Consider the following 24,436-nt stretch of genomic DNA (forward strand, 5'->3'; position numbering starts at 1 on the left):
GCAGGGCAGGCACAGAGGAGGTGCTCGAGGGTCTTGGGATCGCCGCAGCGGCTGCAGGCTGAGGAGGCGCAGCATCCCTTAAGGTAGTGGTGGGCCGCGGTCGACACGCATCTGGTTCGCAGCCGCAGCAGGTTCGCTCGTTCTCTCCTGGTAAGGCCTGCCTTGGGACTGCGCCTGGGTCCCCGCCCATTCGGCACCCTCTGGTCTGGGTGGACCGAGGCGAGGAGCTTCTTGATATGGGCCTGCGTGTAGTCTCTCACCGCCACGGCTTGGGTGATGGGGGTTCCCGGCTGGTGTGCTGCCTTGGCCAGCGTGTCCGCCTCCTCGTTGCAGCTATGCCCACGTGAGAGTGCAGCCAGAAGAAGGAGACGGACGTCCGCAAGGGCCCGGAACTTGGTTGCCAGGAGACTCCCCGTGAGCCCGTCACGGCGATGGTTGGCCAGCGTCTGCAGGGCTATCTTGCTGTCACACAGGAGTGCGACCCGTTCAGCCGGAACGTCCTCAGCCAGCAGGTCCGCCACCAGGTGTAGCCCTGCCAGCTTCGCAGCCGTCGAGCTCACTGGAAACGGTAGTCGGCACTGCCTGCTTATGGCCCGGGATGGGATGACGCAGGCGGCCGCCGCTGTACCGTCTGGCATGACGGATCCGTCAGTGAAGACCTGGAGCCATCATGCCAGTTGCTGCTGGAGCTTGGAGACGGCGGCCTGTTGCAGTGCTGCAGCAGGCGTACGGCGCTTGGTTACCCCATCCAGGTACAGGTGGACCTCAGGTGGCTGGTGGTGGGGTGGTGGAGGGGCCACTGGGACTGGCGGGTCCGGGACCATCTGGTGGTAGAGTGCACAGAGACCACCCATTTGTGACCTCGGCTGGCTGCACAGTCGCTCCAGGAGGGTTCTGCCGTCGGCAGCATGGTGTAGGCGGTCTACGTGCCCCAGAGCACGCTGCAGCATGCGCAGGGACAGGGGCCACTCTCCAGCCTCGGCCAGGGTCGCTGCCACAGGGGAGTACCGGGAGAGCCCCAGGGTGGCCCTCACTGCTCTCCTGTGATGTCTCTCCAAGTCCAGTCTCCTGGCCGGTGTCAGCGCCACCAGTGGAAAGGCGTACAGCAGGACTGAGGACGCTGAAACCTGGTTAACTCGAAGCGCCAGCTTGGTTGAGCAGCCGCGTCCACGCTGCTGCAGCTTGCTGATGGCTCTCTGGACACGTCGTACCTGTGTGCAGGCGACCTTGGCCGCTGGGATCCAGGTGAGATGGTGGTCGATGGTGAGCCCCAGGTACTTCACCGTCAGCTTCCAAGGCAGGCTGTGGTTGCCGACCCTCAGCTGCTTCACGTAGTGTCGTGCTGCGGCCAGCGGGTGGATCAGCAGGGCCCCGGTCTTGGTTGTGGAGACCTTGAGTCAAATGCCACTCAGGTTGGCGGACACCGCATCCAGGGCCGCCTGCAGTGACGTCCTGATGGCTGGAATGGACCGCCTCGGTTCCCGGGCCCAGAGTGCCATGTTGTCGGCGTAGACGGAGCAGGGGGTCGGGAATCTGGTGCCTGTCGGAAGAGAAGTGGGGAGCCCTGCCATCACCAAGTTCAACAGGAGGGGGCTCAGCACAGACTCCTGTGGTGCACCTGCGGTGATGTACCTGTGTTTGCTAGTCTCTTTTCCGACTTGAACCCGGAAGGTGTTGCCGGTCAGGAAGGCAGTCACGAAGCTGCAGAGGCACCCGTCAACGCCAAGTCGGTCCAGAGACGCCTCGACGAGCTCGTGTGGGAGACTGTCAAAGGCACTCTCCACGTCCAGCAGGAGCAGCATGGCCACGTCACAACTCTTGGCATCCTCAAGGGTGGCGACAACGTCGGAGATGGAGTCTGCTGTTCTGGCTGTTTTTTTCAGCTTTTTTCGGCTCTTCCATCGTAGGGAAGCACCCACGCCCTGCCGCCACACTCTTTCTCTACCTTTCCCTTTTGCCTTCCTGCGTCCCTCTTTCCCTCTCCCTGTAAGAGCTGAGCCAAACCGTGCTACCCGCAAGAGTTGTAGAAGAGTGACTTTTTTTGCTTTGATTTATTCGATCAACTACTACATCATACGCGCCACTGCCAGCGTGGTCGATGCTCATGTGCGAATTAAAGTTCGAAATTACCATCTAACGTTTGATCACATGCGTCTCGCTTCTGTCACACACCATACCAGTTCCAACTGCCCTTCCAAAAACGTGATTCCGACCGTCATGGCAGACGGCCAGACGCTCACGTCTGAATTAAACGCCAACACATCAATTGTGAAGCGTGTTTCGGTCAACGACGCGGTTCCGAATAACATGGAAGCCTCGCGCACATTTACGTGTGAAATAGACGGCAGTTCGGCCGACTCATCTGACGTGAAGTGCCTCCTCCTCGACCTCTGCACGGACGGATGCGCACGAGTGTCTCGCCAGCCGCAGCAAGGCAACTAATATGACGATTCATGTCGTATTAGTCACGGTCCATGTCGCATTAGTTGCCTTGCTGCTGTCTGTGCTGAAGGCATCGCGGAGGCACTTCACGTTGACAATCGGAACTTCTTCGCTCATTGAAACCATCATCATACTATCATCATCTTATTGAAATTCACTCGCTCGCGCCCTCGCCACACGGTAGCGATCCATCCAAGACACCGAAGGGGTGAGGGTGCTTCGACACGATGAAACAGCCGTAAACACTTCTCTGTGTTTCCGTGACTTCGCGACGACGACAGTGACTGCCAGCATGTCTTCGGGAGATCGGCGGCTGAGCGAAAATTTGCCCCACGCTCAATGTATTTGCTTCAAATGACCACGAAGTGGGCAATCTTGGGGGTGTTAACAATGCCGCTTCCGCGGCGTCTGAATAGGCAGCTCGAGCACCCAACGAAAGTCTTTTCTTTGCTACCTTATTGTGAAACCCAGACCCTGTCCCTCATTACCACGGATTATGGCGGGGGCTGCGCCGCTTAGCCAGAGAGGATCTATGGCAGAGCGGGGAGCATGGCTCAAAATGAGGTGCAGGTGTGCAAGTTTAGTCGGGTGTCTCCGTGTCACCAGCACCCGCGTCACCAGCACCCGCATCATCAGTATATCACCTCCAGAGGCGAACAAATAGTGCGCGACCAATCTTGAGGCTGGCACTGGTGTCCTCCTCACACTCTTTTTTTTTTTCCTTTTTCATGCGATGCGGGGCCAGCAATTCCAAATACGCTTCCCGAGATGGAGCAGCTTCGAGGTGCAGGGATCGGTTCGCTGCGTGATCAAAGAAACCACTCTGACAACCGTCACCACCGGTGATGCGCTAGGTCGGATTTCGTTCCTGCTCGCGTGTGTCGAGTTGCGATGCAGCACCGGCTGCATGCCTCCGGTACGTATAGGGGTCTAAAGCTCGATCGCTTATCTCCCACGTGCGCCTACCTGTGGCGTTAGCCGGAAAGGCAGCTCCGGCGGGCTGTTGCCGCTGGGGAAGGGCCATGGCGGTGGCGGGCGATAGGCTCGCGCGGTGAGAATGTCGCCTTGAATGCGCTTTGCCTCGACAACCTATTCCTCTAAATCACGGAAGCGACTGCCGTGCAGGTATGATGAAAAGGTCAGGTGTGCCTGCCTGATTACCCGTTCGATGCGCTCCTCGTTCGAGGCTCTGGCTCAGCGATAGAAAGAAGGTCTTCCATCGCGCGTACGTACTCCTGAAGGGACTCATCAGAAGCTTGTGTGAGGAGCTCGAGCCGCATCCTACTCCTGATTCAGCGGGTAAGAATTTACGCAGGAAGGCCGCGCGGAGCTCATCGAGAGTTGCTGCTCGGTGGCCGGAAAGCTAATGCCACCTGGCCGCCGTGTCAGTCAGTGCAGCCGGGACAACGCGTCCGAGCACTTCCTGGTCGTCTAGACCCATGGCTCTCTGATAACGTGTGAGGGAGTCCAGGTGATCTCTTGCCCTTTGCAGATCACCATACCCGCGGTAGGTCGGAACGGCCAACATGACAGCGGGATGGGGGCGTTTCGGAACGGCCGAAAGCGTTTGGACTGCCCCCGTGAGTGCCTGAATCATTTGGGCGGCATTTTGCAGCAGCGTCTGTGTGCCTGCTTCAAAGGAAGCTGTCGGTGCATTAGCGGCGCGGGCGAGCGATGGGGAAGTGTCTTCAAGCTCGATAAGCGGCGCGGTTTTAAAATGGATACTGGCCGTCGAGACATTGGGAAGCGCCTGCTGTTCACATATGCCTCTTGGGGCAGCCTCACGTGAAATTGCTAGGCCACTTGCGGCTAGCGGTACAGGCACGAGCTCAAAATGAGCCTGGCTGCTAGATTACGTAGTAGCCAGCGGGCAAAATTCGGCAACGGCCAAGGTCACGGTGCCGATCTGCGCCCCGAAAGCTCCACTGAGAGCCGTTTCGGAGTGCTGTGACCTAGAACTGCCATGCATTCCAAAGGGAGCAGTAGCAATCCCTTTCGCCCGCGTGCACTGTTCGGGTTGGGCTATGGCCCCGGACCCAAACATGCTACTTCTCCAGTGGGAGCTGTTACGTAGCGCCTGGTGTCATCCCGACTGGGGCTTGTGACAAGTGAGGGTATGCGATTGTGATGCTCAAGGGGGGCACTGGCCCTGTTCTCGAGAAATGTGGTATCTGCTAAAAGCGTCAGCGAACAAAACTCACGCGGAGCAGACATAACGCGGGTAATTACGGCGAGCCTGATGCGCAAAGGCGGACTGACTCGGCTAAGACTAATCGAAGTCTTACTGAGCCTTTGATACCGCGTTGGGTGCTAGTGTGGTGACCCCGCTACTCACCATAGCAGATGATCACCGCGGGTTCACGCTAAGCGAGCCACAGGGCCGCGACTCCATCACCTACTCGCGTGTAGCGCACCGCTCCGCGCGCGCTCGACTAAGAAGGCATTTAGCGCGGCACGGCAAAACAGACAGTGTTCCAATACAAAAATATGCAACACTTTATTGGCTTTGGCAGCACCCCGAACAACAGTACAACGTTCGCTCTCGGGACGCAGGGAGCAAAAGCACCCGCATGCAGACGTTCACGATAAGAGGAAACCGCGAGCATGTCGCACTGGCAATGGCGAGCTTTGACACGCCGGTCGAGAAAAGGTCCCTCACGGCTATGCTGCGCCTTCTCGCGATGGCCACTGGGCCTGGTCGCGAGTGTTAGGGCAAACCTCGTACGCGTAGGCCTACGGCAAGTGCGGCTCGGTATGGTACTACTACTTCAAGCACTAGGCACCGCTGTGGGCTTAGCGTATGGTACCGAAGCTAGCACTAAAGTTAACACGCCTGCCGAGGTGCCCAAGGCCGCCCCAGGCAGGCTACAGTCCGGCGATTCCCAAAGGGGACGTGGACGAAGGAAACACGTGCTTATTCGGCGCCGACCACGGAGGAGAGAGAGCTCCCACGGCGCGCATATAATCCATGCCGCGCCCACACATGGCGCCATCTATCGCCACGCACCGTTGCCAGAGCAGAAAAAGCAAAAAGGTGTGGCCGTGCAGCGGAATGCCCGCGAAATGATCGCGGGCACGCCTCGGATCCTCACGACACCTTCAAGTTTTCATTTTCCCCTGAACATGGTTTTTAACAGACAATGTGGTCCTTGAAAATTCGCACACATATTCTTGAAAGTCCTTGAAAACCCTTGAATTTTTTTCATATAAGCGAGCATGCACTCTCCATCAATGTTGAACACGTTTACGATAGAAGCAAGTAAGAGACAGTTAGAGTATTAGTGGCAGAAAAATAGACATATAGGAGACAAATAGTGGAAAAAATTAGGTAATTCTGCCTCAAGAGACAGAGAGAGAGACTGTGAATTTATAGTTTTTCCGATTTCGACGTTTTGTGGCTTTCGTAGTTCCCTAAGTATGTACCAACTTGCCCAACAAGTGACTCTTATATTAAGATCACTTTAAGGGGATAGGATAAGCCCTATAGCCTCCATGTATTTTAGGCAAAGTTTATGTACTTTTGTCTTTATAACAATGAGAGTTACGGGAATTATATTATTTTCATTTCGATTATAAGTCTTTCTTCTTTTTACTGAAGCAGATTTAGTGCTGATAATTGTAATGCATTTTTTTGTTCATTTTTACTTCTGGTATCAAATTATTAGTAATTAATAGCTATTAGATGTCGTGTTGAAAAAGAGCACTTCCTCACACGACAATGATTCTGATTCAGCATATTGCTTATCACATTATATAAACATTGACGGAAATCTGTGGTTGTAGATACTGTGGTTGCTGTGGTAAAAGAACGTAAGTACAAAAAATCTGAATAAAAGCAAGTTTTGAGATAATCGCATACTAAGTTCAAAATGTGCGTTATTTCGAAAGTACGAGATAACAGCAAACGGATGAGCCTGTTAAGTAGGCAGAAGCCATATACTCATCACCAATATCATTGTTTATTTTTGTGTTGAAACGTCTTGCCCGCCGAGCCTCATTTGTCGCGTACTGTGTAGCCCTGTCAGTAAAGTACTGTCGAGGCAGGTTAAGAGTGTGTAGGCACTGCACTGCGCAGTGCCCTGGCGAAATTCCAGAAGAGTTCAGCACGTTCATATTGGCTATTTTTCCACCATGAAAAGATAGCACAGTATCAAGAGTGCATATTTGCAGTGGTTAGTGTCTAAGTAAAATGTTTTTTCTGGAGTGTGCTCCCACACAACAGTTCAGCTCGTTAGGATTTTGAGTTTTTCCCATAGAGGCATTTAGCCAGTGATTCTGGATGAGCCAGTTCTGGATAATTTGGCTTAACAGCCCGAATAACAGATATGGGAAGGTGTTCTTTATTAAAGAATGTTTCACCATTCAACTGAGCTTAGTAGAATTCACACCAAGTTTCAGCATCCTTTGGACTAAGGCTATTGTATGATTGATATGTAAGGTTTAACGTCCCAAAACCACTACATGATTATGAGAGACGCCGTAGTGGAGGGCTCCGGAAATTTAGACCACCTGGGGTTCTTTAATGTGCACCCAAATCTGAGCACACGGGTCTACAACATTTCCGCCTCCATCGGAAATGCAGCCGCCGCAGCCGGGATTCGAACCCGCGCCCTGCGGGTCAGCAGCCGAGTACCTTAACCACTAGACCACCGCGGCGGGGCAAGGCTATTGTATGGCCTGGTACCATGCGAAAATATGTGTCCTCTTACCCGTGTCCTCTTAGTTGGCTCTATTTCTTTCAATAGCAAAACAATAATATAATATTTATGGTGCTTACAAAGTATGGCACTACTAAGATGCCTTCGACTAGATATACATTTACTGACAGAAAGCTTGATGCCTCTGCTTTTTTTTCTTTTCACAGCTGTGGGCCCAATCTTTTCTGATTGTACAAAGTCCACTCCAGCTTGCAAATTGTAATCTCTCTATATGGTTTTGATGCTTCAACTGCAAGGAATCGCTTGCTTCGTTAGCATGGGTGCACGGCAGGTCACAGCACAAGTCTTGAAATAAGTCATTTTTAGAGAAAAAAAAAACAACCTACTGAGACAAACTAAAGACTGATTCTGGTTCAGAAAAGGCTGTAGAATTTAAGTAACGTAAGAAAAAAACTGATGACTTTCTTCAATATTTTTGCTTACCCTGTGCCCTTAATTAAAGTAGATAAGTCATTCGGCCAACATGAAAAGAATGTTTTGTTTTTGTTTTTCTTTCGAGCCTGGTTGCACACATGCGCCCGCACTTTTATAAAAGAGATCATCTACTCATCCATCCCACATTTAAAAATACAGGGGCCTTAGCAAGGTCAGGGTAGCTATGCCCCTACTGGTGACAGGTGGCGAAACATACTGAAAAACTCTCATTGTTTTCACAATGGGTGAAAAGGCCGTAAGAAAAGAAGCGCGCCCGTGCAGTCTAGCCCTGCAGTGACTTGTTTCACTGGCGCTTAAGCAAAAGGTGCCCTTTCCCAACACTAGGAGAACCTTTCTAGCTTATGCCAGCATACAATGCAGTCGAAGCCAAACCTAGACAATGTAAGCCAAAATTCATTCGATACTGTCATACAGTCGACGTCTGAATTTTCGGACTACCTAGGGATCACGAAATAGGACGAAAAAAGTGAATTCATGCCTTTTTATTGCACTCAAGTAGTCAAATCACCCTAGCATTGTCCAGTATAGCTTCAGTGCCTTGCAGTATACTTATCTGGCAGTTTGGTGCATGTGTGGGCTCTCGTGAATGCATTATCACATGGAACGTCCGAAAATTATTGCGAGGAACTCATAAGCTGTGCTGAATGAACGAACGTTTCGTCTGGATTTTTATGATGCGTGTAAATCAAATGTTGTAGGCCCGTGTGCTCAGATTTGGGTGCACGTTAAAGAACCCCAGGTGGTCTAAATTTCCGGAGCCCTCCACTACGGCGTCTCTCATAATCATATGGTGGTTTTGGGACGTTAAACCCCACATATCAATCAATGCGTGTAAATCTCTGTAAACACACCGCATTTGCTGCCACATGAAGTTGATCGTTCCTGGCTGTGTGCAGCACATCGCAAGCCAAGCTGATTTTGTCACTGCTGGGGCATTTGCTGTGCATGCACGCGTTTGTCATAAAAGTGTTCTTGATACCCACTGTAAGGCCAGTGTGTTTACTCACTTCGTTCCTGGCTTCTTGCACTGTTTTTTGCTACAATCTTTACTGCACGCAAGTGCAGGGATGGCCAGCTGCTTTCATTCATGAAGGCAACGCGCCTGTGCACTGAACTTAGCAGTCTCACTCAAATAGTGAAGCGGCGCATTTGTATTGTCGCCGATTAAAATCATACAGCATGCTTACAAATCCTGTAGGCCTTATACAATATCGAGCAGTTAGCTGAGGATGCTTATCATAAAGTCATGTCAGCAATTAAGTTTTAGTGGCACGTTTGCTGCGTTGCTCCCATCAACCATCCGAGCAATATTGCTTGTCTATAAAAACATTGTCGCACTGCACTGCGATAGTGGCTTCTTCTGAGTCTCGGTGTGGTGCCCTCATAATACTTTAGCAAAGCTGAATTGCGGACATTGCTTGGACAAAGCTGAATTTTGGACAAACATTGCAGTCGATAATGTGGCCAGCATGTATGAAATAGACTTTTTGTGAAGAAGTTTTTTCAGCCCCATAAAAAATGGCTGGGGAGTGCAAGGTCCTGAATCCTGGTTTTAGGGTAGAGCGAGCCTGCTAAACCAAGCATTGGAGCAGGTTTGTTCCATGCATCGAAGGGGTATTGTTCACTCTACCTCTGTCTTGCGGGAAGAAGTACATCGGCTAAACAGGCCAGTGCTTAAGTGAGCGGCTGAAAGGGCACGCTCCCATTGTCTCTTTACCGGTATCGGGGCACCTCAGCATTCATTGCTGAGACTGCGGATTATTCTTCCAACTTTCAACGTTGTGCTGTCGTTAAGCATCATCGGGATCAGATGGTACACGAAATTTATGAGGCTGCAAGAATGGCAAGGCTAGGTAATGTAAATGTAGGCAGGCCTTAGATTGCTATATCTCAGAAAGAACTAGGTATTCTTCAGCACGCTGGCACACGCGATGTTCATGGCACGCTGTCTTGATGATCACATGGTTCTAGGTGAATTCTGTTTTCTTTGTTTTGTCGTTCCTCATATATTTGTCAGATACTGCTCAAGTATATATTGCACTGTTGCAGCAAATAAATCTTGTTTGTAAGTCACTGCCTTTTCTTTCTTGTCCTCCATTTTTGGCACTGTTTTTATGTGAATAATGTTGTACCAACTTGCCCAAGCAACTACTTTAGCTGCCAACAAATGCATCTTCACTTTTTACCGTGAGAAGTGTCAAAAAAGTAACTTTTAGTGAATGAATATAAATGTAATCTGCATTTAGGATGAAGAACTAAATCTGTTTTGGCAATACAATGAACAATCAGTAGAGTTATCTCAACTCAAGTTCCCAGCTGTTGTATGTCCCTACAAGCAATCGAGGGATGTGAAACTAAGGCCTGTGCTAAATTGATTTTTTTTCCTTCCTCACTTTTTGTCTCGGCTTATTTATTTCTCGCTTCTGTCCGTTTCCCTCTACACTGTGCTTTACTCTCTCCGGTCCTCACTTCTCTTCTTCACCTATACTCTACTATATGCAAGGCTTTGCTATGTTGGCATTCCTGGATGCCTAGTGATGCCTACCCAGATATATCCCACTGTGCTGAGAAGTTTTTTTTCGGCAAGATTTTATTCTGTCTCTTTCTTTCTTTGTGCTTGTTTTCTTGCCCATCACAGTTATTTCATCCTATGGCGAAAAAATCAGCCCACACATTATGAGGCTGAAGAGAGAATGAACATGGCTGTGCTTAAAGTTTTACAAAAGGACGATATATTTTTACTCTACTAATTCAAGAATAGAAGTTCAAGTGGCACCAAACATTCTTTATTTTTCTTTGTCCAGGTAGAAACCAAGCCCAACTTTTATCGGCAGTTGACTCCTGTGCTGCTGTGCTTGGCAGAATGTGGCCGCGGACACAGAATCCTGCGTCGATACTTGCGTGCAAGGGTAATATACTTTGTGGCAGCAAAGTAAACTGCTCAAGTCTTCACAGCAACTGCTTTATTTGTTATTATGCTTCTTATGCCTTCTGACTTGGGGGTGAAGATACATTGGAAGATGTTTGTAATTGCAAGATAACTACAAGGTCTCCGTAAATTACATCACTCAGTTAGTAGCTTTATGTCTAATAATTCAGAACTTGAACTGTAAGTGCTCAAGAGTATCAAATAATTAATGCTTACATTACTGATTTTCAGTCCAGTCTTCTCATGTCCTTGATTACAGGCACATAACACCTAGTCTTGAGGGTTTCAGCCATTGGTTTATGGTTAGGATCAGTTTTTATCTGATCTAGCTTTTCAGATATACTGTTGATAAGCTTGTTCAGACACCTAGTTCTCTATTAAAAGTCAATGAGTCTGCAAGCGTGATTGTTCACACACTCCTGGAACGTTTCTGCACAGTTTTCAAGTCAGCTTAAACCAGCCATATTCATGGCAATCAGAAGCGTGAAGTTGAAGCTGTTTAAACAACTTCCTCCTCTCGGCTACACTGTAAACCTATTTTGCACACTGAAAATGATTTCAGGCAGGCAAGACACCTTTTAGTCTAATCCAGAATCGGTAAATGTGAGGGGTGTTTTCTTTCCCAAAATAGCATTGCGTGAGGGGCAATATTTAGCCTCAAACACGATTTAGGAATTAAGCGCGTTATGTTTTATCGAAACACCCCTAATTTGTACAACGGTGTGCATATGATAACCAAGACTGGCTGATTAAAAAGTCCTTGGCTATCATGCGAATTGAGATTTGAAAATATGTGTATTTTAGTGCTATCTACAAGCACTGTATAAATTTACTGCTATTTTGTGAATATTTTATGTTGAATTATATGGGACAGGAGTATTTCCTGCTATACTGACAGGCGGCTTAAAATACTACGACTATATAGTAGAAACCCGATTATACGACTTTCAGGGGACCACTGTGGACCACTTTGGTCTTTCAGGGGGCCTAATATAAAAACTACCTAAGAATACCAGCAGTGCACTCAGCTTTGCAAAAAAAAAAAAAAACGCGTAAAGACCACCTGAATAAGCCCATGACACGACCTTGTGCTTCTCCAAGAAAGGTAGATTAAAATACTTTTGAATATGACACCTAATGGCAACATTACTTCATTGAAAGAGGTGTGAACAAGTACAGTCAAATCTCGATAATTTGAACTCCAAGAGGCCCGAAAATTTGTTCAAATTAAAAGAAGTTTGAATTAATAAAAGCTAAATAAACAGAGGGCTCTTCATGCAGTGGTGCATGTGCATTGAGCTTACACATGAGGGGGAAGTTTCAGAAGACTTACATTTATTCACAAATCACAGGACATCCGTTAATAATTGAAGTAATCGGTGACGCGCGTCTGCACACATTTGCCTTGCAGCGAGTCAATCAATATCGCACGCAGCTTGCAAAGCATTTCTACTTCGGCTTCAGCATTCTCCTGTCAAGAGAAGTTGCGTGCGGAAATGTCCAGCACAGGCGCTTTCTAAAGACGACGACAACTACTGCATACCTAGTGGAGCCACCCGCTCTCCGCTATGCAGCCGCAGCGTGGCCAGCACGTGACAGCACAGAGGGATCGTCCCCACGCGGAGAGAAGCAGATCGGCATTTGAAAGAAAACCAACGCTCCACGGCAGCTTTTTTGTTTTTTTCCTTTTTGCAAAATAACAAAAACAAAACGCCGACCAAAGTGAAATACACAAAACTTAAAAGGAGGTTTCGGCTCCCCACACGGAAGCCTTGTTCACAGTGCTTTTTTTCGTGCACGTCGTTGAAAGGAGAACGGTTATGTGGCAGGGACGGGAAAGGGGGAAGCGTGGCAGCGGCGCATGAGAGAACCCCCCCCTGCTCTCGCAAAGGGCAAGGGCTGCAGAAGATAGCGTCTTTTTCCTTTCCTTCAACCACACATTCATTCAACCCTGCGACAGCTCTCTCTTTTTTTTTTCCTCTCTCTCTCTCTTCGCGCGCGGCATTGAAAGGAGAAAGATCTTTACGTGGCAGGGACAAAAAAAAGAGAAGCGTGACATGGGAACGTCACAGATCGACATTTGAGAGAGAGCAAACATTCCACCGCAGCCTTTTCTTTCCTTTTCATTTCCTTCGCAAGCAGCATTGAGGTGTCGCAGGTGCCGCCATGGATATGGGCGGGGTGCTGAGAGCATTTTCATAGCGCAATATGTCCGAATTAATCGTCGGAAGTGCTTGGACGTTTGAATTACCGGGCATTTTCGCCCATTAAAATACATGTAGCTTTGACGGGACCTCATCGTGACTTCGAATTAACCGGAAGCTCGAATTAATTGTGTTTGAAATAATGAGATTCGACTGTGTTTATTCTCTTATTTTAGAATATTGAATCCAATGCCCATCTTTCACCCAATAAATCGAGTCCTGAAAAACACTGCTAAGCTTCCGCAGAAGACGCAGTACTGTTGTAGCGCAGACTGGAAGAGTGGCCTTTCAGAGCCTTTTTTAAACACTCTTTGGGTAGCTACTACAAGTGCACTTGCAGGGTACCAACTACACCATAAATCATCACCACTTTTCTGTAGTAAGCAGGCTTTCGATATGCCATCCTTTTCATTCTTTGAAGAAGTGTGGTACCCACTACAGTCTTGCAAGGAATTTTGTGCAATTTTTTATGCTGTGGCTGACAATGATGAAAAATTATGTCTGAAGCTTTTGTAATGGGTTGGAGAATTCGAAGACCCACTCATTACGCAATTCACATTGTGTGACACCTCGTTTTTTTTTTGCTGTTATAAAATGCTTTATTACTCTTAATATTATGATTCCTCTCCAGACATCAAGCCCTCCTAAAGCTAGTTTGCAGCAGAGCTCCAAGCAGTGGCGTGGCTCTGTGGTATAATACAGGGCTGGCATGCAGGGCACCCAGGTTCGAGCCCAGGTCCGAATCGCCTGTGCATGCAAGCGACATCAAAACCACATTGGCAAACAGCCTCCTATCAGAAAAATTCTGCAGATTCCTCATGCCTTGGGAATCAATATTATGCAAAGTGTGCGCATAGAAGTTGACTGAGTTGTTTTTGTTTTTTTAGCAATACGTTACGAAGTGGCGCTAAAGATAAGTACATATGCATACACACACACGTTAAATGGACACATATCTTTTATAACACCAGCTCTTCACAGTTATGTAACAATGCCAACAGCAGCATGGATATTAGCAACACCATAATTGGCAAGTTTATATGAAATGCTGGTGCTCGCAAGCATGGTAGCCATGGACACTGCTGCATAAATCAACATGAGTGGATGGTGCCTAACTGGCAATAACACGACGTGACAGTTGTATCATAGGAATACATACCATATGTAATGTTTATAAAATTTGATAGCCAGCACTGCAACCACAAATAATGTTTCACGAACACTAGGGTCTATTTGAAAAGTAGTTCTAAAACTTGGCGTGGCTCTATGATAGAATACTTGATTGCCATGCGGAATGCTGAGGTTTGATTCCTGCTGGGACCCTGACATTTATTCTTTGCATTCATCGGGTCAACGCTGCCAATGTCAGCTTTTTCTTAACTCTCACCCATGTATTTTCTCGGTGTTTCTGTGTAGGTATAAACTGTCAATCACCTGTGGCACATACCCGCATACCTGTGGCACATAACCCTTCTGCAGGTATGTGGCACCGTCTGGCAAAAAGGGTTTGACAGCATATGCGATGCGTTTGTGATATTATTCATGTCAGGACCAGTGAGTTATATTCTTTTAACCACCTTGCTCTCTCACTCTAAATTCGGTTTACCCCAATTTAAAGGGGTCATCACGAGAGCACCCAGACGGCCAGACAGATGGACAAACCGATGGACGTACGCATGGATATATAGATATACACAGTATCCAAAGAAATGCTTTGCGTTTAATATCAGACGCAGTATCATTGCCATCACGTAATGGTGATAAAGCACATGTTCATGTAAGATGCCTTCATTATGATAGAGTGGTTATGGTAGCTAGAAATGCAGTGCACGATTCTAGAAAGGCAGGTGAGAGTATCGACTGCCTCAGAGCGACGCAGGCAGTAATTCCAGTGGTGGTAGCTCTGCAGTTGTTCTTAGATCGTTTCTCTGATGCGAGTGTGGCTGCTACGTGTGCTGCCGTTGTTCACAGTTGGCAAACCACGTCTTTAATGCAAAAGAAAGCTACAATAGTACTAGTATCTATACCACTTTCACATCACATCAGCAGGTAGGTTACCGATAGCAGGCATGATTGGCGAACTTACCAAGCGTATAAGTCATATGTGCACCGGTTCTCTCTTCAGAAGGCTTTGCTGTCATAGCCCCGCCTCCCTCCATCTCACATGGGTGGATGACCATGACCTCATCCTCATTCACTCATCTTCAATACAGCAGATCAATGTCCTCGCCACTGATTCACCATGACGGATTCACCTATTTTTGATCAGATATGCAAGGGTAACACATGTGCCTACACAATTAGCCTTTTTTTTTAAACACATTTTTGGATCCTTTGAATCATGCTCGCTTTTGCTGCTGCTGCTTTTGAGGTAGTCTATGGAGATTTCTTTCAACTTTTCATGATGAAATGGCAGCATTTTACAGCGAAATCCCGTTAATACGTACCTGCTGGAGACGACTGCGTAACTACGCACTAAACGTACTACGCATTAACCACCAGCTACAAATTTGCATCCCCTGGCATGCGCCATCGCCGCCAACAAAAGAAGAAACTCGGTGCCACTGGAAATATTGCCTGAAACGCTCAACGCGAAGCCATTTTTTTTCCTTCAGCCAAAGTACAGAAAAGTTTCTGACTCTCGCACAACCGCCTGATAGCACGCAGTGGCGGCGCAGATGAGCATTTCGAAACTGCTGCGGGATCTGCGATATGCAGCATGGTACAGCGACAGAACACAATCGGCTGTCCGTGGTACGGTTGTTCTGCGGTCTGCTTTAAAGGGAAAACGCAGTTATCTTTTTTTTAAATGCGGTACAGCCGCAAAGAGCCAAACCTTTTATTGCGTGGCTAGTTGCGAGTAGCGCTTCGCTCTACTCTGTGCACACCATGACTGCCGATCCCTTTGCTGTCAAGAACACCCTCTCCGCTTCAGGCCATGCACAGATTCGGCGGGTAGCCTGCTGAGGTAACGCCGCGACGAAAAGTTTTTCGCAAGCAATGTGCTCTCCAATATGTTCTAGCAGTTCTGGCAGCGGACGGAGGTGCATTTGGGTTGTCACTAAATAAAAGCGTGCAGCGTGGTAACAACAGTGCCAGGCTCGATGTAGGGTGCGCATATTGACATAATACAGCAAGTTTTTTTGGTGCCCGTGATCTGCAACCCTAAACTCCGCGACATTGGGCTGCTTATGTCTCTGTAAAGCGATGCGTGCTTCAACACAGTTCCGTAAAACGAAGCAGCAGTGATCAGCGGCCCAGCACGTTCAGGTAGTCACCTACTAAAAGTGTGCAGTAGGCCTAAAGTGACGGTACGCCATACCCATGCCTGAGCAGATAACCAGGGATGTTTACTGTGATACGGCTTTTCACGGGCGATAAGTCATACCTGCACGTTTGTTGCTGGTAGCCACCTCGCCTTAGTTTTTCTCCCCGATGGTTACTCGCATTGTCATCGTCGCAATCACGTGGAAGTCAAAATAACTTATCGGCAGATCTCCACACTTATCAACATGACGGAAAATCATTCACGGTTCATTGTGGCGTCTGCAAAGTTCAGTGAAGCAGTAAAATTTTGTAGCAGTAAATGTTAACGTAGTTAGTACGCACTAACCGGTAGGCATAAGCTGAACATTATGGCTTAAGCAGTCCGCGAATGCATTAGTCTCTATGAGACTCGGTCAGGGATTCGTTGCAACTACGTTTTAACCGTTAGTATGCTTAAAGTGGGTGTGCACTAACGAGGTTTGACTGTATAGTCTTTCATCCTAACGAGATCTCCCTTTAAGCAACCCGCTTTTGCCTCAGCACGGCGTAACTGCTGCATGGGCATGTTTCTCCACCTTTTTTTGTGCTGCTAAATGCAGCAGTTCCTCTCGCTTTTCTTCTCTTGTACGATGCTCAATTCAACAGCAGTTTTCTCAGGTGTCTGCATTTAATGCAAGGCCTTTCATACCCCAGGACAGGTTTTGCTTTGTACGCTGCTTCCATGCACTCTGTTATTTGCCTGAGTCAACTTTTGGTAATTTTCTTGCAGTCTACTTCTCTTAAATCAACAGCACGTGTTTATGCGTTCTACTGAATGGAGCAGGATCTCTACTGACTCAGCATCAGTGATGTTCTCCTTCTTGAAATGCACACCTTGCTTACCAACACTGAACAGTGATAATCATCATTATGTGACATTTTGACGCAGGAAACCTTTAGGCCTCCGCATTCACTTTGATTCTTATTAAACAACATTCTGTGCTCTTCCTGCATTGTATAGAGCGATTGAAAGGCAACAAGATGTATTTTTTTATGCTGCAGGTGCTGCCACCACTTAAGGATGTCATGACACGCCCTGAATCGGGCAGCACGTTGCGCAACAGGTCAGTGTGCTATGTTTAGACTTCCAAAGTTTAAACCCTTTACTTACACAGGAGAGTGTAGTCGCAAATGACACTGCAGTAATTCCACTCCTGATGCATTCGAGAATATCAACAAAAATTTGGTCACACCTCACCAGAGTGCCAAATTTGGGGTGTCTATCACTGGCAGACATGCCAACGGTCTGTGTAAACATGTCCAGCTTGATCTCGGGGGCCAGCACTGTCGCAACCTCAGACTAAGTTTTTCCACTGGATAAACAGCACTTGCGCATGTTTCCCGAGAAGCCACGGTGCTACACGCCTCCTGTTCTGCAAGTCCTCTTAGTGGTAAAATGCCAGCTCAGCAAAGGCTCATGGCATCTAGGCCAATCGTTAGCGACAAAGTGTGTTGGCGATCCATCAGTGGACACTGTCTGTTCCAGAAATGCTGCTGATAGCTCGTTCTAAGCGTCTCATGGCACATATTTAAGGCAATTCTCACTGATAGCCACGTGTGTGTCTCCAAGATGTCTTTTAACTTTATAACATGACTTTATTTACTTTAAAAAACCCTCCAGGGGGTATTACATAAAAGGTGAGTCAATATATGAAAAATTTTTATTGCCACAAATTTTTATTTAAAAAAAAATGGGCACATAATCGATCAAAAAATGATGATGGGCATTCAATGTTGACATCATAGGGAAGGTCATTCCAGTCTTTTGCTATCCATACAAAGAAAGACATAGAAAAGGTGGTAGTCTTAATCTATGGCCGGCCAACTTGAAGTGAATGACATGTGCGGTGACACATGCGGGTTGATGGAACGATGTATGGATGATGAAGCATGCTGTGAAAAAACTTGACTTATGAAAAAGGCTGAGACTAAAGATGCGGCGGTGGATGTCAAGGCTTGAAATAGACGATTCTTTTTTGTGCTGGTATTGTACAAGTACGAAGAATGAATAAATCTGATGGCACAGCTTTGAATTGCCTCGAGTGAGTGGATCAAATAGGCTTAGTGTGGGCTCCAGACTGCAGATGGGTATTCCAATTTGAACTGGATAAAGGACTTGTAGGCCTGTAGCTTAACATCTTTAGGTGCGTGCCGGAGGTGATGTTTCAGGAAACCCAGGGATTTGTTCGCTGATGATATAATGTTAGTAATGTGTGTGCACCAGTTCATATCATTACATATGGTGACACCAAGATACTTGTATGACTGCACGTGTTTGAGGGTAACGCTAGCAATTACATAAGGGAACAGAAAGGGGCTGTGGCAGCGGTGAAATGAAACGGTCTTGCATTTGTTGGGATATAGTTTCATCATCCACAAGTCACACCATTCTTGAACGTGGTTTATTCATTCATTCATTCATTCATTCACTGTTTATTCAGACAAAAACAATGATTGCCTAGGTTGAAGGGACTAAAGGCAGATTACCTCTGCCTGACTAAGGTCCCTCCACCCATACATTTGCTCAGGTGAAGTGGAACAAAGGATACAAATTTCATTCTGCTTTTGAATGAGTGCACACAAAATTCAAATTCAACAAGTATAACAGATGTCGACACACGTTGATATAACTCATTACAGTCATCACCAATTTGCAGTACCAATATAATATATATATATATATAAAAAATGCAACAAAGAGAAATTTCTGACAGAATTACTAAGTACCATAGATAAATACATTTGAAAAGAAAGAAATTGAGCAATTTTCATCTAATATGGAAAAGCACGAACAACACAAAAGAAATATTTGTATTAAATAATACAATTAAGGCTCCTTACAAGGAAGGAAGTACATGTTAACTTTTTTCTTCACACTGTTTTTAGTGTTATGTTCTTTCAAAAGTTCACGGACATAGCTATTTTCGTGGAGTAGATAAGGTATTTGATATGATAAAGTTTGCTTACCATGTGTTGTTCTGAAAAAAGGCAATCGAAAACGATCAAAGCGTAGTTCATAGGGAGTATCGCTTGAGTAGCAATGCTTCATATAAGTGCTAACGATGTTTCCTATTTCATTAATGACATATAAGCTGAGTGTAAGATTGTATAATTGGTAGACAGTAAGTATCTGAGGCTTGCCAAAAAATGGAGGAGTATGTTCTCTAGGTTGCAGATTTTCTATGTAGCGTACAGACCTTTTTTGTAAAACTAACTGCCTGTCAAGATTGGTTTTTGAATTTGGACCCCAAATAAGACAGTAATGTAGATGGGAATGAACCAAAGAATAATATAGCTGGAGCTTTAACCAGTTTGGAACCAGGGACCTAAGTTTATTTAAAACCGAAATCGATCGAAGCATATTGGACAGCGGTTTGATCAACAAAATTGGTGATTGGGCTGTATATTACGCAGTCGTCGGCGAACAAACATATACAGGAGGGGACACATGAAGCTATGTCATTTGTGTAAATCGGGAAGAGAATAGAGAAGGAGCCCGAGAATGGAGTCTTGGGGGACACCTGACACTACTGAAAAAGGGCTAGAGTGTACTTTATCGATAAAGACAAATTGGGAGCGGTTAGTTAGAAATTCCTTAATCCAATTTGCTATGTCAAGATGTATATTTAAAAATCTAAGTTTCATTAGGACCTGCCTATGAGGCATGGTATCGAATGCTTTAGAGAAACCTAAGAATATTGCATCCGTTTGCAGATCAGCGTCAAGACTGGCATGCAAATCTTGAACAAAGAGGGCTAGTTGGATTTCACAAAAATAACCCTTCCGAAACTCATGCTTTGCAGTGTGAAAGAAGTTATTATTGACAAGAAAATGAATGACTTGTGTAAGGATGACCGTGCTCCACGATTTTGCACGGTATGCTTTTTGAAGAAATGAGGCGATAGTTTAGAGGGCTGTCTTTGTTACCTGATTTGAAGAACGGAGTGACCTTCCCCATCCTCAAGTCGGCTGGTAAATGGCCGGTGTCAAGTGATTGTGAGAATATCAGCGGCAGAATCACTGAAGAAATGCATTTATTGTTCTTGAGAATTTTATAATTAATTCCCTCCACACCTGCCAAAGAAGACCATTTCAGTTTTTCAATGACAGACATTATACTTTCAGGGATTACTGTTATGCGTGACATAAAGACAGGACACAATTCGGTAACACAGGGAATGGCATAGCGGTTTCGTGAGTGAACAGAGGAAGTCAGTGCTTTCAAAATTATCAATATCGTCACCCACTTTAGTTTTCAGTGTAATGCTGTGCGTTTCCTGCGGATGAATTATTTTCAAAATTTCCTGGGGTTATTAGTATCTCGAGTAAGGGTCCGTGTGAAAAAACGAGTGCTTAGTGCTGCGTAAGGCGAGCAAATATGCCTTTTCAGCCGCATGGTATTTTTTCTAATCAGGAGCACTGTGTTTTAACTTGGCAGCCCTAAGTAGCTGTTTTTTTTTTTTTTTTTTCAAGGCTTTTGAGAACCATGGTTTTCGGGAAGGCACGCGTAATTAAGTTCTAGGTATAAGCTTTCTTCCTAACTCCACTATTTTGTTTTTGAAAATTGTCCGGTGGTCTTCCACTGATCTACTTGAAAGACGAGCTTCAAAGCCTGGTAAAAAGCCCTGAAGCTCGTTGTCGATTGCCTCGTAGCTCCCTTTATCATACAGACTGATAGTCTTCGATTGAATTGGGCTGGGCAAAACTAAAACTGAAGACCGAGTGTATAACCTTATGATTGCTGATTTCATGCATGTATTCAAGTGAAGATAAGCTTTCAGGATGAGTTGTTAATATCAAGTCTAATATGTTCACTGAACTATTTGTGACACGAGTTGACTCCAACACCAGCTGTGTGATGTTGAAGTTTAGGCAGACATTGATGAAATCTTTGCGCTGCGCCGATGACATTGCATTGCTGAGTAACTCGAGGGACGAATTGCAACTCATGATTATGGAGTTAGACAAGGAGAGCGGAAAGGTGGGTCTTAAAATGAATCTGCAGAAAACGAAAGTAATTTACAACAACCTCGGAAAAGAGCAGCGCTTCGAGATAGGTAATAGTGCACTGCAAGATAATAAGGGTTGCAGCGCGAGCACGAATGTGCTAGAAGAAACAGACGAAAGTCGAGGTACGGAAGGCAAAGAGGACAACGCGAGCGCTGACTACCAACTGAATTTTATTATTCGCTTTCGCAGTTGGTATTCACAGTTGGTAGTCAGCGCTCGTGTTGTCCTCTTTGCCTTCCGTACCTCGACTTTCGTCTGTTTCTTCTAGCACATTCGTGCTCGCGCTGCAACCCTTATTATCATGAATTCCAACCAACTAGCCCAAATCGCCATTCTTCTTCAGTGCACTTCAAGTTGTAAAAGACTGTCTACTTAGGGCAGGTAATAACCGCGGAGACGAACCACGAGATTGACGTAACTAGAAGAATAAGAATGGGGTGGAGCACATTTGGCAAGCACTCTCAAATTATGGCTGGTAGATTGCCACTATCCCTCAAGAGAAAGGTATATAACAGCTGTATCTTGCCAGTACTTAGCTACGGAGCAGAAACCTGGAGACTTACAAAGAGGGTTCAGCTTAAATTGAGGACGACGCAGTGAGCAATGGAAGGAAAAATGGTAGGTGTAACCTTAAGAGACAAGAAAAAAAGCAGAGTGGATTAGGGAACAAACTGGGGTTAAGGATATCATAGCTGAAATCAAGAAGAAATGGACATGGGCTGGGCATGTAGCGCGTGGATAGGATAACCGCTGGTCGTTAAGGGTAACTAACTGGATTCCCAGAGAAGGCAAGCGGGTTAGGGGGAGACAGAAGGATAGGTGGGCAGATGAAATTAAGAAGTTTGCGGGTATAAATTGGCAGCAGCATGCACAGGACCGGGTTAACTGGCGGAGCATGGGCGAGGCCTTTGTCCTGCAGTGGACGTAGTCAGGCTGATATGATGATGGTGATAAAATCTTTTGCTTCCGTGCATGTTCCTGACAAAGCTGCTTGATCTTGCCAATCAATGTTGAAATAGGTAAAGTCGCTGAAAAATATGATGCACGCATTGTAATGTTTCAAGTTGAGGTCGTTCAATATGTTGTTAAATTTCTGTGGAAAGTCTTGGTTGCTTTTTGGGGGCCGATAACATACTTTATGTACCAAACTTAGTGGTATATAACGAATGAGAAGCCCCGCCGCGGTGGTCTAGTGGCTAAGGTACTCGGCTGCTTACCAGCAGGTCGCGGGATCTAATCCCGGCTGTGGCGGCTGCATTTTGTTGTAGGCACGTTTGCTCAGATTTGGGTGCACGTTAAAGAACCCCAAATAGTCAAAATTTCCGGAGTCCTCCAGTACGGCATCTTTCATAATCATATGGCAGTTTGGTGACTTTAAACCCCACATTGCAATGGGATACACTAGATTGTCAAAGACGCAGACTTCGCTTGAAGTTTTTTCACAACATCTTCCATTCAAAAGTTGGCATTGATAGGCATCTTTACATAAAGGCACCTAGTTGGAAGTTAGCGCTCTGTCCTCTTGTGTTGCCCCGCCGCGGTGGTCTAGTGGCTAAGGTACTCGACTGCTGACCCGCAGGTCGCAGGTTCGATTCCCGGCTGCGGCGGCTGCATTTCTGATGGAGGCGGAAATGTTGGAGGCCCGTGTGCTCAGATTTGGGTGCACGTTAAAGAACCCCAGGTGGTCAAAATTTCCGGAGCCCTCCACTACGGCGTCTCTCATAATCAAATGGGGGTTTTGGGACGTTAAACCCCACAAATCAACCATGTCCTCTTGTGTCGGTCTGCTCGGCCGTTTCTTCTTCCCCGTAATGCGCTATACCAGTTCAAGTTCAAGAACCTAATTACTGTTCCCATAGAGTTGACCATGAGAATAAGGTTATGGAATTTCCCTGCAAAATACATTTCTTTAGCAAGTCTTTTTTTTTTTTAGAACAATACGGGACTGGAATCAATTAGACAAGTCTGTCGCAACTACCTATATCGTCCAATGACATATTTTTTGCACTGCTAAAATAAAAAAATAATTCTTGTTTTAGAGTTGCTGTTGGCTCAGGTTACTGCTAGTGATGACTGCTATATGCTTGTACTTGTATTTTCCTTTATTGTGCATTCTTGTTTATGTAAATATGCTTTTATCACTATGATACACTTTATTGTTAAATAATTAATGTATTCTTATTTACTTGCAATCTTGTTTTTTTATTTTTGCACAATGATTCACTATGGTGCACATTAGTGTACACTCATGATCTTCTTGTATATGTATTTATTTGTTTTCCTGATGCTGCTAGGGATTGTTATCAACTGTATGCTTTGAATTCTTCTTTGATTCCCCCCCCCCCCCTCCACTGTAATGCGATGTGGTGCTGTGGGTATGGCATAAATAAATAAATAAATAAATAAATAATCAATCAATTAATCAAGAATGAATGAGAAGCAATAGGATTTCTAGGTCAGTCGTACTGTCGACGACTAAGCATGAGGGTAGCTTACTAGTGGTGATTAGAACACGTCCCCCATGGGCACCCTTACGATTGTTATGAAACGTGTCGAAGTTCGGGAAATCAGTCAGGATTTTATCGTCTGTGATGTCACGAAAAAGCTACACTTCGGTGACACAACTATATCGCTGCTAGATGACGAGACAAGACTATGTATTTCCTCGCGTTTTAAAAGAAAGCTGCGCGCATTAGTGTAGATCATGTAAGTTGAGAAATTCGCTCGGGCGTCATTATGGGGGCGGTGTGGCACTTGGCGAGACTGCATGGGTTGCTATGGGTTGCTATAGTTTGCAATACCTCATCGAAGGCATGATGCTTTGAGCCAAGAAAAAAACAATTGTAAGGGCATGAAAAAATGGTCTACTTGTTTCTAGCGAAAGCGATAAGGTGTTTTCATGCATTTTGGACCGAACGTGAAAAATCCTGCCTGATTGCAAAACTAGTATCTCTCAGTTTTCTGCTGTTACAAAGGATCTCCTCTTTAGTTTGGAAAGATCAAAATTTTACTATGACAGGACGCTGCAGGCCAGCCTTGCAGCGGCCAAGCCAATGTGCCCTTTCAATTTCCTTCGTGTAAATTTTTATGTCTAAGTGCTTACCACAGAGGTGCATAATTAAACCTTCAAATAACGAAAAATTTTCAGAGTGGTTAGTATCTGGGAGTCCGTGGAATAGCAGGTTGTTGCATCATACGCGATTTTCAGCCTCCTCAAAAGGGGCCTCTAAAGTTTTATTGTGACAGCTTGTGGCAGCTGTATAGGTCTGTAATGTCACTAGTTCTGACTGTACGGGTGAAAGGGTTTTGTTACTTTTGTAGTGCTTCTCAAACTGTGCTATTCAATTACTTAAGCTACGAATAGTTTTTTCCGTAGCGTGGAGTTGCAGTTT

At 46.1% G+C, this 24,436-nt stretch overlaps 1 protein-coding gene across 5 annotated transcripts in view; it reads left to right on the top strand.

The window, feature by feature from the left end:
- ric8a (ric8 guanine nucleotide exchange factor A) overlaps window positions 1-24,436 on the top strand; it is a 401,642-nt gene that overhangs the window by 318,884 nt on the left and 58,322 nt on the right. For all 5 annotated transcript variants that reach the window (XM_075886381.1, XM_075886380.1, XM_075886383.1 and 2 more), the window contains 2 exons: window positions 10,400-10,504; window positions 17,037-17,098. In XM_075886381.1, coding sequence (XP_075742496.1) covers window positions 10,400-10,504; window positions 17,037-17,098 — 167 coding nt within the window. The remainder of the gene's footprint in view (window positions 1-10,399; window positions 10,505-17,036; window positions 17,099-24,436) is intronic.

Source organism: Rhipicephalus microplus, chromosome 2, assembly GCF_043290135.1.
Source record: "Rhipicephalus microplus isolate Deutch F79 chromosome 2, USDA_Rmic, whole genome shotgun sequence".
In the NCBI taxonomy this organism is placed as follows: Eukaryota; Metazoa; Arthropoda; class Arachnida; order Ixodida; family Ixodidae; genus Rhipicephalus; species Rhipicephalus microplus.